The following is an 11,315-nucleotide window of genomic DNA, read 5'->3' as shown; positions in this document are numbered from 1 at the left end:
AGGCGTGGGTAAATATTAAATCCGTTTATTAGCCAAACAAGGAGGCCTGTACATTATTTACAGAACCATGCGTGCAGAACAACAGCGGGCCGCTTTGGAAGGCAGACAAACTGAATCTTCTAGAAGAACAAGCGTCTGAGAGCAGGGCCTCCCGCCCCCCTCGTCCCTTAAATATACACGTAGCATCACCTATAGAAAACAATACTCTGTACATCGTTATGTCAAACACAAGTTGCACCAGCGAACAAGGCCCACCGTATGAAGTCAAACAAGGCCTTATCGGCAAGTTTCAGAGAAAATAATGATAAAAACGTAAAATATGTTCCTCTATTTCATAACTCCACAAGCACACCAGAGACAAGGTCCTCCTGTGTCCGTTGTTTTTTTATTTATTTTTTCCCTTATCCGGTTCCCGGTAACCACGGCGATGTAGGAGGTGACCGAGATCCAGAAGACGTTGAGGTCGTTGACATGGGGTGAGGGGTCAACACTTGGAGGTGGATGGCTTTCTGTACAATGTGCGTCGGAATAGTTGAGGGATGGGGGGATTCAACACAGAAAAATACCTTTTCTCTCTTAAATAAAAATCGAAGAAAAAATGTAAAAGCGCTTCGTAAACATGGAGGTTCACCGTTCAGTTTTTCATCTGGATTATTTTTCGTTGATTATTTTTCAATCCAAACCAGTCCTGAATGCTCTTCCAATGTGTACTGGAACTTTCCACGGTCTCTCTCTATGGGGCCCGCTGAACCCCAAGGTTCAGGCCCTACTCCTGCTCATCTTCCTCCTGCAGCTCCTCGATGGCCTCCATCTGGCTCCTCGGGCTGACCTCGCTCATGGGGGCGGAGTCTTCCTCCACCACCAGCTCATTGGACAACTCACTCTTTCTCTGTTGCCGGGCGGGAAAAAAATAATTCAGTTAGGATAGGACTGGGAACAACAAACGGCAATTTGTTGTTCTGAAAGATTAAGTTTAAAAGGTTAGGTCGTAACTATCAAATGAACAGTTTCAATGGTTAGAAAAAGTGAAGTACCCACCTGTTGTCTGTAAACGTAGCACGCTGCTATGGCAACCATTGTAGACTCTCCTATGAAACCAGCCAATAAGGACCCAACGCCAAGCGTGGCCCCGTGAACGCTGAAAACAAAAGAAGACGAAGGTGAGGAAGAACATTGAATGTTTAACCCCATCTAGCGCTGCCCTCTGGCTAGCAGTCAGTGCTCGTTCTGCTACTGTGTGGTTTTGTTTCTACGTGTTCGTGCACACATTGGTCATTATAACAGGGTTAGCATGAGTCACCAGAAACTATCTTATCCTTCGGAGGATCAGGCAGCCTTGCTAGCATACCTCCAGCTAATCTCATTATCTCATTAGCTTGTTACGTTAGCGAGTCCATATGCTGTTCTATTACCAACGCTGGAGGCTGTTATGGAAATGTCTATTTTTAGGTTAACAATTGTTATATCTTTCCTTCGATGTAAGGACATTACATTGTGGGGAAGGGGGTGACACTGTATTCAGGGCTCACTGCTAGAAACAAGACTGCTGTATGCATACAAAAAATATGCATTTCTAACTATTGTGTGCTGTAGATGGTTCATCTGACCTAGACGCAAAATCTCAAAGAAATTGCCATGACTGAAGGCTTTCAAGTTATTCACATGTGATACTGACCAGGTTAACTCACCACTAATTTGATATGTGCAGATGAACTGCAAATTACGAGTTTGGGGATGTTAATATTCTCAGCCACTTCCTAAGTCACTTTGGAAGTTAGCAAGACTATGAGCTATGTAGCTAGAATAATAAACAAGTTAGCTTGAATAAAAGCTGTGTTTGCTAGTATAAAAGGAAAAAGATAAAAGAATAAAATATAACAGCTGAGTAATCAATGATAGAAGCTGGGGTATCTAGGATCAAAGTTTGTGGTAAGTTGGCGAGGAAAAAAGATCTCAAGATTGACAGATTTTGTTTAGATAAGTGAAGTAATGCTTTAGGATTTCACTGACCCCTGTGTGACCCCATGGCCTTGACCCTGTGACCCTGGGGTGGTCCCCTTCCCTTGAGCCCCCGTGACCCCAGGCTGACTCACCCCATGTAGGGCAGCACCACCAGGCTGGTGATGAGGACGATGATCCTCAGGATGGAGCTTGGCGCCAAAACAAACGTCTTCTTCAGGGTCATCAGCCAGCCGGTGAGGTGGGCCCTCACCGTCACTACACACACACACACACACACACACACACACACACACACACACACACACACACACACACACACACACACACACACACACACACACACACACACACACACACACACACACACACACACACACACAAAGATCAGCTCACTGGTCCAACTTTAGCAACTTGGCACCCACAGTTAATGAACTCGTCCGGAATGAATGTAACAAATCGGCGCTAAAAAGACTCTGGATAAACACCTCATCGGCCACAGGGTTCAACGTCCTCGTCAGTCTGCAGCTGCAACATGCTGTCACCACAAATTAATCAATAATCCAACGTGCTCTTTAAAGTGAAAACTTCAAAATTAATCCGTTTTTGAAATCACGAGTAAGAGTCAGATCAGATGTATCATGGAAAGGATTACGCCGATGACAGGTCAACTCCAGTCTACCAGATGATACCGTCCACCACCCTCTCTTGTGGGTAGGATACTCCCACATTGTGATATCACAATACATTGGAACCGGCTTTTAATGGCTGAACTTCTTGAAATAAGGGCAGTTTGAACACCTTGACAACTGTATGTTGAAGATTATCCAGAATTCCTACCTGGCACAGGGAAGAAGGAGAAGATGCGGAGCGGGACAACGCAGAGCTCAGCAAACGAGTACTTCACCCCGATCACGTTCACCAGGATCTTCTCGGAAACGTTAGGACTCCAGAACACCACAAAACACAGCTGGAAAACACAAATGAACCCAATGAACTAACAGACAAATGAACTACAGCCCAAATGAACTACAGCCCAGAGGAACTACAGCCCAGAGGAACTACAGCCCAGAGGAACTACCCAACAGCGCAAATGAACAACAGCTTACATTTTTCAGAATAGCCCAAATTAACCACGTAACCCAATCGACCTACAAATTAACCACAAACCACCCCAAATTAACTAAGTTTCTTTCTGAAAACATGGCCCATCTTCCCCTATTTTTGATGAAATAAGGTGTGATAATAGTTTAATAAATTTTAATGTAATTCAGGAACATGTCGACACAGACTTGCGTGCTGAAGAGGTTTCTGTTTTGGATTTTTGTGTGATATGTAAATAAACCGTCACAACCGTCTTATTACTGAATCAGTTTCTGCACTGGAGGGGGTGCTAGGGGAGCTTGGGATACGTCTGATTCAGATCCACTGACGGCAGGGGAAATCAACCCCCCGCAGCCTGTGACAGGAGGTGGAGCCTTCATCCTCCCCTGTCAGACCTAATCATCGTTGGAAGCCAGGGATCCTGCCCCAGACTGGTTTTTCAACATGACTGTTATGATCGCTTTCCTTGTTGTTGTCATTCAGCAGACGCTTTGACCCAAAGTAATTAAGGTGCGGCTAGGGCGTTTGGGACATCTTGCTCTGGGACGCCTGCAGCTGGTGCGAGGACATTGGGGATCAAACTCAGAACAATGGAGCTGAGAGGCAGTCACGAACGCCTTCCTGCACATATCCCCGAGTTATTGCACATTGTGTACTCTGAGGCTGCGGGGCTGGGTTCTCCTCATTAATCCGCCGACCCGACAGAGCAGGTCCGGACACGCTGCCGGTCGGGCTGGGCCGGGTAACGCAGAACGCCCCCATCGCTGCCCTCTAGGGGCCCGCCCTCCTGGACTTGTTGACAGTGTGGAGGGCCTGCGCATCTGGTTCCGTCTCCTCCTGTTTGATCTAAATACGCTCAAAGCCACAAGGCTTCCTGTCGGGGAGCAGTGCGTGGTTTGTTCTGACCTTGATGCGCGCTGGGTTCAAGTTTAGGACAGCCCTCTCAGGAACCCATCCATCACATCCTGATCAGAGATCTGATCATCTCCAGACGCAACCACTTCAGCCTTAAATACCGTCTGTTAGCATCTCTAGAAACCACCGAGCAACAACGACAACAACTAGAGGCACCTGAAGACTTTTGACCTAAATGCCACCCTAATGTTTCCGCCTCTCCTCTCTCTCTCTCTCCTTCCTCTTCCCTGCAATCCGATTCCAAAGCTTCAGGTCTACTCTGCAGGAGAACACGACGTTCAACTGAGCTGGGAATCCTAGACCCGAGAATGAGCACACACACACACACACACACACACACACACACACACACACACACACACACACACACACACACACACACACACACACACACACACACACACACACACACACACACACACACACACACACACACACACGGAACCCGAGAAGCCGAGCAGCCTTTGTTTACGAGCGCTATGCCAAGCATGAGGAACACGTGGTTCACAACACTGAGCGCACCAATCCAACACCTGCCTCACTCTTATTTTGGAAGGCTTTAACCTTGGTGTTGGCCCAGTGACCAATCAAGAATACGTTTTAGTCCCTTACCTAACTCTTAGGATTGATCGATGAGGTGGAGTAACACCCCATCATTTTAATAGTTTGATGTTGTTTTTCTCAATGTATGACTACTAAAATGGTACCTAGAGTTACCTTAAAAAGCGCTAAATCCTAGCTTTAATGGGTCCTCGTGTATAACAGACCACAGGTACCTCAAACCATGACACACCCTGCTTCCTTCAAAATAAAAGTACAACAATAATTCCTCAAATAAAATCCGGCCACACAGAAGAACTCAACGTTAGGACCCCAAAGAGACGCAGCAATAACAACAATGCGGTGCCATGCCAACCCGCATGTTTGTAGCATCTTAGGGTGTCGTTACCGTGAGAGAGAGCACCACACAGCATAATGTGAACTTCTTGATGTGCGTCTTTGTGACCAGACTCCCAGCACTCAACTTGTTGCTCGGGTTGTTCTGTTGGGTGAGAGAGAACACAGAGAGGGTCAGGGTACTGAGTGAGGGAGTGAGGTGAAGTTCAGTACAGCGGCTGTAGTCGTTGGTAACAGATACAATCGTTAAAGGGGGCCTGTCTTACCTTGTCGAAGGCGGGGTAAACAGCCCTCAGCTCAGTCAGCCAGCCGTAGGGCATGTGACCCACGGGGTAGGTAGCAGTCAGGACCGCCACCGCCTAAAGGGGGGAGAGAGGATGGGAGGGAGGGAGAGGAAAAGTTTGTCGTTTTTCTACCTCATCTTCATTGCCATGTTGTTGAAACATTCATGACCATAAAGCCTTCTAAACTTGACCTTGAGAAAAAGACAGAGAGAGAGAGAGAGAGAGAGAGAGAGAGAGAGAGAGAGTGAAAAGCCACAGACAGAGAGATAAGAAAGACAGACAGGGGGAAGTAGAGAGAGAGCCGCAATCTCATCTTTTTATTTGCTGTAACGCAGGAAACCTTTTTTTTTTACTGGTGTTTAAGGAAACTATTGACCTCAGAATAAATTCCGGACCATCAAAGCACTCTGCGTTTGGCGTGTGTGTGTGAGTGATTGTGTGTAAAACAACAGGCGTTGTGGGGAACAGTAGCAGTGTGTTCACAGCGCTGGGTCCCCTTGCGTCGCCCTAACGAAGGCCTGATCCACCGCTGCCGCTGCCTTGTCCACCAGTTCCAGAGCGTTCTGGTAAACAGCTCTGCTTTGTCTGCGGCCGGGAAGCCCTCCGTTAGCCAGAAACCTCCAGAGGGAGGCCCTCCAACGCTATGTAACGCTGTCCCCCTCGCTGCTCCAACCCCCCCAAGTCTGTTCCCCTTCCTGAAAACAGCCGTAGTCCTGTGCCCTCGCTCTAACCCCACTGGTTCCCAACTCACTTTCACTAATCACCACGTGATTCACTCATAGTTTTTGATTCCATTATCTAGTACCAGCTCTGCTATACTCTCTTTTTGAACCAGGTACTTTTGTTTCCTCTGCCGATAGTACCTGCAGAGAGTATCCCCTCATTGTTGAGGTCGTCATGGGGTCACCTTCCACACTACACACAAAGGAACAGTGGAGGAAATCGAAGGGATGTGGTTGATCTTCCTAGTTTGGCGGGTATAGGAGCAGTGATGACGCTAGTGGCAAATCTTTCTGACCAATCAGTAGTCCTCAGTGTTTTCAGGTAGCTGGTACCATCAACAGCTTTTCCAGTAGATTCAAGTCGAGGTCAGCTACAGAATCATCCCCAGGGTGGCCCCCCAGAAGGTGGGGGCTCCCATGTGGGGGCTCCCCGGTGGCGCCAGGCCCCCTCTAGTGCTCACCTCGGTGGCAGCAACGCTTCCCTTCAGGTCTCGGGAGACGAAGAGGTTGACGATAGGTCTGCTGATCCTCTGGGTGGCCAGGATGAGGGCCAGGGGCCACCAGAAGCTCAACATCTTCTTGATGGTGGCGTCGCCCTGCCGGGGAAATCAGACGGTTAGGCCGGAGACTCATCTGTGATGTCTAATGTCATGTTTTACTGCAGCTCGTATTGGACGTTCTCACTCCCTTCACCTTAGTTTGGTATTCATTATTACTGTTAACTTTATGGCTTTATTCTTGCTATGCAGTTGACCTGACTTGCCATAAGAATTTCATTGGAATGAATTACACAGTGGTAAACTCCACATCGGTTGATAAAAATAACAATGGTCCTTCCAGGTGTGTCGTAGTAAAAAACCAGCCTTCCCAACAAATGTATTCAGCATCTAATCCAAACTCGATTAGAGTTCAACTCAAACCTGATGCATTTTTTCAAAGCCATGGTTAGGATTGGAGTTAAGGTTTGTACTAGGTTGGAGGCTAAGGGTTAGAGCTAGGGTTCGTGCTAGGGATATGTTTTAGGGTTAGAGATAGAAATATGACCAGAGGTAGGATAAGGGTTAGGCCTATGAGGTTAGGTTTTAGGATTGGAGTTGGAGGTAGGGCTAGGTTGAGGGCTAGGACTAGCGTCAGGGTTAGCATCGCGGAGAGGCTATCAGGGAGGGTCTTACCCCGACGTCCATGCCGCTGGAGTCTGGGATGTTGTCGTGGATGTTGCAGTAGTAGCCCAGACCCACGATGGTGAAGCGGACCAAGGCGCCCATGTAGAGGGACAGGATGGGTATGAGCATGGGCTCCACACACTTCAGGTTACTGTGGAGCAGGATGGCCACGAACACAATCTACCAAGAGAAGAGCACGTAAGGTTACTGTGGAGCAGAATGGCCACGAACACAATCTACCAAGAGAAGAGCACGTAAGGTTACTGTGGAGCAGGATGGCCACGAACACAATCTACCAAGAGAAGAGCACGTAAGGTTACTGTGGAGCAGGATGGCCACAAACACAATCTACCAAGAGAAGAGCACGTAAGGTTACTGTGGAGCAGGATGGCCACAAACACAATCTACCAAGAGAAGAGCACGTAAGGTTACTGTGGAGCAGGATGGCAACGAAACCCAATCTGCCAAGAAAAGGACCACACCCTGGGGTCAACAGACCAGGGAATTACATCATGGACCAGACAGATTAGATTACTATAACTAACTCTGTGCATTTCTTATAATGGATCAATTCAGCATCAATCATCCTCAGTTTGTTGGCCAAGGTAACCTCTGCTACAATAAGGGTCGCAGTGGTAATGTACCAGACGACGCCAGAACCGATTTTAAAATTGGCTGTCTGTGGAGAGGGGGAAGAGGCATTACCTGGGCCACGACATCAGAGATGGAGGCGGAGCCAACGATGACGCTGTACTTGTGCTTCAGAAGGATCCCCGCGTGGATCCACGCCTTCAAACAAACAGAGAGACGGAGATAGGGTTACTTCCTCTGGAGACACAAAGCTCTTCAAAAACTGTCTTTTCATTATCCTGCTCCACAACTATAGCCTCGATAATGGAAGAAAAGTCAACATTGAAGACAGGGAGGGGCGAGATTGGTGAAACTACAGGAACCAAAAGACAACCATGTTTGATTTGTTGGCAAGATTTCAAAGAAGGTGGTACTTTCAAAAACATTGCTAGGCCGTTTAAAAATGTATCTAGAAACTGGGTTAACTAGTTGCTCATTATAGTTGATACACAGGAACTACGGGTTTGAGTGGCAAATATTCAGCAACTAGACAGAGTACTAAATGGGTATCTAGTAGTAACTAGTCAACGAGCTGAGGTTCACCATGGCGTCGAGTAGCGGGAAAGCAGCGAGGTAGAGGAAGGCCCGGCGCGTCTTGTTGCCCACCGAGTCGTCCACGTGGTGCAGCTTGTTGATGATGTAATAGCCCAGGTCCGTCTGTGCTGCAGCAGAGACAGGAAGTGGTCGACATTAACTCACCACCATGCAGGAAAACCACTGTGGCTTCACTGTAGTAATGATCACAGAAGACGGACATATATACACATACTTCATGCTGTGCGTACGTGACCCAAGCTAGACAATATTTTAAATGCGTCTCAACTTGATTGTTTTAGATAAACAAAAACCAAACAAACACACCAATTACCACATGGGAGTTTTCGACCTAAAAGCAACCACTCCACCATTTAAAACTTTTCTAAGCTCAACTTTGGCTCACATTCAGTTACCACGGGTTTTGTCATGTTTTCATGAAGTAAAAGGGTTACACCGCAAGACCCCTTTAATCCAATACATCAAACAGAACCTGTAGGAATGCATCGTGGGAAAGTGAATCAGTGTGGCTGAAAAACGCACCGATGAGAATGTGTAGGACGAAGGCTATTATCCCGGCGGCGACCATGCAGAGTACGGCCTTGCGGCGGTCCCGGCGGCTGTTGACAAACACCAAGCCCACATTCTTGAAGTCGCTCATGGGCCCTGTGAAGAACTTCATCAGGGAGTAGGCTAGCCCATAGCTAGCTAGCATCTCCACCGCATCCTCCTTCACAGTGGCTATGCCTCTGTTCAGAGCCTGGGAAGGGGGGGGGGGAAGAGAACCAGACAGAGAGAAGGAAGTGAGACAGCACATTTGGAGCAGGCAGACCAGATGCCGCAGACATCATCATGACTAGGCCTTTCTTTATCACAAACCAAAACACACGTTTGGCTTTTGAAGATAAATAACAGGCAGTTTGAATCGGTTTGTGGGGACATTGGGGAAGAGGGGTTGTACGAATCAATAAAGGATTTATTTTTTAGTTAATTAATTAAATAAACGGACTGTCTACAGGAAAGATAGCCGAAAATGGAAACATGACAAATCAAGCGTACCAGTAAAAAATAACAATACGCCGCTATCAACTCATTCTGTCTCCGGAAGTGGAAAATCCAGCTGCCATGATCCAGCGGGGAAAATCTATTTATAGCAGCTTACATAAGCCAAATCCCTTCCTTATGTACTCTCGCGGGGCTTTAATTGAACGCCGTCTACTCTTAAACAGAGTATCCATAGCAAGATAAACAGTCTGACAGGATGATGGTCATTAAGGAAACCGACTGGCGATTTTTTAGCTCATAAGGACGACCTGCCATCTCTCTCTGTCGCTCTCTTAAAAAAAAAAAGGCCCAGACATTTGTTTGCCTTCTAATTTGAATCACGGCCATCGCTAAGCCGGTTTGTGTAAACATCAGATTTTCCCCAAGGACTTTAAATGTTAATAAAAATTCCAACCAGTATTCATTAATAATTTTTGATGACATTCAAGCCTCGTTTAAGTGGTCTTTAAAGGACCGGGTATTACAGGCGCCCTCGTACAGGCTCCATACCCCTTGTGTTGTTTACCCTGCCGTGAGACGAGCTACCGGTCCCAGAAGCCACCATCCATCCATCCATCTATCCATCTAACGGTCGTCAAACCCCCTCCCCCTAGTCACAACCACGACCCAAACCTACTCCAGGGCTAATCCTTTTATCAAAGGAAAAACACGACGGAATGTACGGATGGAAAAACAACACCACATTGATCTGATGAGGAGACTGCGGCGCGGGTCGCTTCGGACCCGCAGCAACACAACGAGTCCACGCCACACGGTTACCTGCTCGCCGACGTCGATGGCCACATTGGTGATCGCCAGCGGCACCAGAAAGCGCATGAGCGGCAAGTACGGAGTGAGGGATGGAAAGTCCATCATGGTGACGCCGCCGGGTTGTCAGGACGTGGGGCATCTGCCAAGGTCTTGATGGATTTAAAGAATTCGGATCGCAGGCCGAAAGACGCTATCGACACCTGTACTCTGGCGGGTTTGACGAGAGCCCCGGTCACCGATCAGACGACACACGTCGAGGCGATCCGACACCGGCAGCGGCTCAGAGCGAAATGTTCCGTTGAACGGAGGCGAAGGTCACCAGAAATCGCCAATGAGCGCATCATTTTCCTCCAGAAACATGGTCTGAAATATCACAGCTTGACGCCCGGGATGAGAGGAACACAATGAAACACCTCAGACCGACGGAACCGAAGACATCGCTTGGCAACAGGGGGTTCAGAAGTGAAACCGTAAAGGTGTCCTCCACTGTCGAGGCTATTGTTTTAAGCCTTGCGTTTTATGGGCTGCGTTTGAATGTTCCTGGGTCTGCTGCTCGTCCTCCACCCTCCGCCGACTGAAGTCACCGCACGTGGGTGGGCGTCGCGTGACGTCACATAACGATATAAACCTGTTATTTATCGCGTGTGTGAACCAGTCGATGGACAACATAGAGCAACGATGGGATTTATGTTGAGTTACCAGAACGTATTTCCCCGTCAACCTTTCACGTTTGAATGAATAACTTAAATATACAAAACCTACGCAAATGAAGAAGACGTAATTATTAAGATAATTTAAGAAGTAGGTCTATAATGGAAACAGTACACGAGCTTTTAGAAATGTGGTATGAACACGTACATTGGTGTATGCTTTATATAGATGTATAGATCACTTGACCTACTTGTGCGTAAAGTAATCTGTACGTTGTGGTTGCGCGGTGCCATCTAGGGGACAGATTGGTCCATTGCAACTCTCGCCTTAGAAATGGGGACCGTAATAATCAGTTTATAAAAAGAAGTGTGAGGTACATCAATGCGTCATAATTCAAATTAATCATATACAATATTTATTATTTCAGCTTATCTACACAAAGTGTTGTAATGATGAGAATTCGATGTATGGAAAATCTTTTTCCAAACGTTTTACCTTTTATAGACATGAACTCAGCGGCCCTTTAGAGCAAGTAAAAACGTAAAAATATTGTCAAAATAGCATAACTCCACCAGCAAGTAGGTATACTATAACCACCACCATCTTCCGAGACTGGCATCATACTGTACACCGCAATGGAA

General features: G+C 47.2%; 1 protein-coding gene across 1 annotated transcript; it reads right to left on the bottom strand.

Moving 5' to 3' along the window:
* Nucleotides 1–9: 9 nt before the first annotated feature.
* On the bottom strand, nucleotides 10–10,631 carry ankha (ANKH inorganic pyrophosphate transport regulator a). The gene is made up of 12 exons (XM_030348833.1): nucleotides 10,033–10,631; nucleotides 8,752–8,968; nucleotides 8,218–8,336; nucleotides 7,750–7,833; nucleotides 7,054–7,224; nucleotides 6,343–6,477; nucleotides 5,142–5,234; nucleotides 4,928–5,020; nucleotides 2,800–2,929; nucleotides 2,094–2,217; nucleotides 1,039–1,138; nucleotides 10–889 (listed from the first exon to the last, which is right to left on the bottom strand). The coding sequence occupies exons 1-12, from the start codon at nucleotides 10,126–10,128 to the stop codon at nucleotides 767–769; spliced, it is 1,485 nt and encodes a 494-aa protein (XP_030204693.1). The 5' UTR covers nucleotides 10,129–10,631; the 3' UTR covers nucleotides 10–766.
* Nucleotides 10,632–11,315: the final 684 nt, after the last annotated feature.

The sequence above is a fragment of the Gadus morhua genome, chromosome 23 (assembly GCF_902167405.1).
Source record: "Gadus morhua chromosome 23, gadMor3.0, whole genome shotgun sequence".
In the NCBI taxonomy this organism is placed as follows: domain Eukaryota; kingdom Metazoa; phylum Chordata; class Actinopteri; order Gadiformes; family Gadidae; genus Gadus; species Gadus morhua.
The sequence above is the reverse complement of the archived record's forward strand: the minus strand, read 5'-3'. Positions and strand labels throughout refer to the sequence as shown.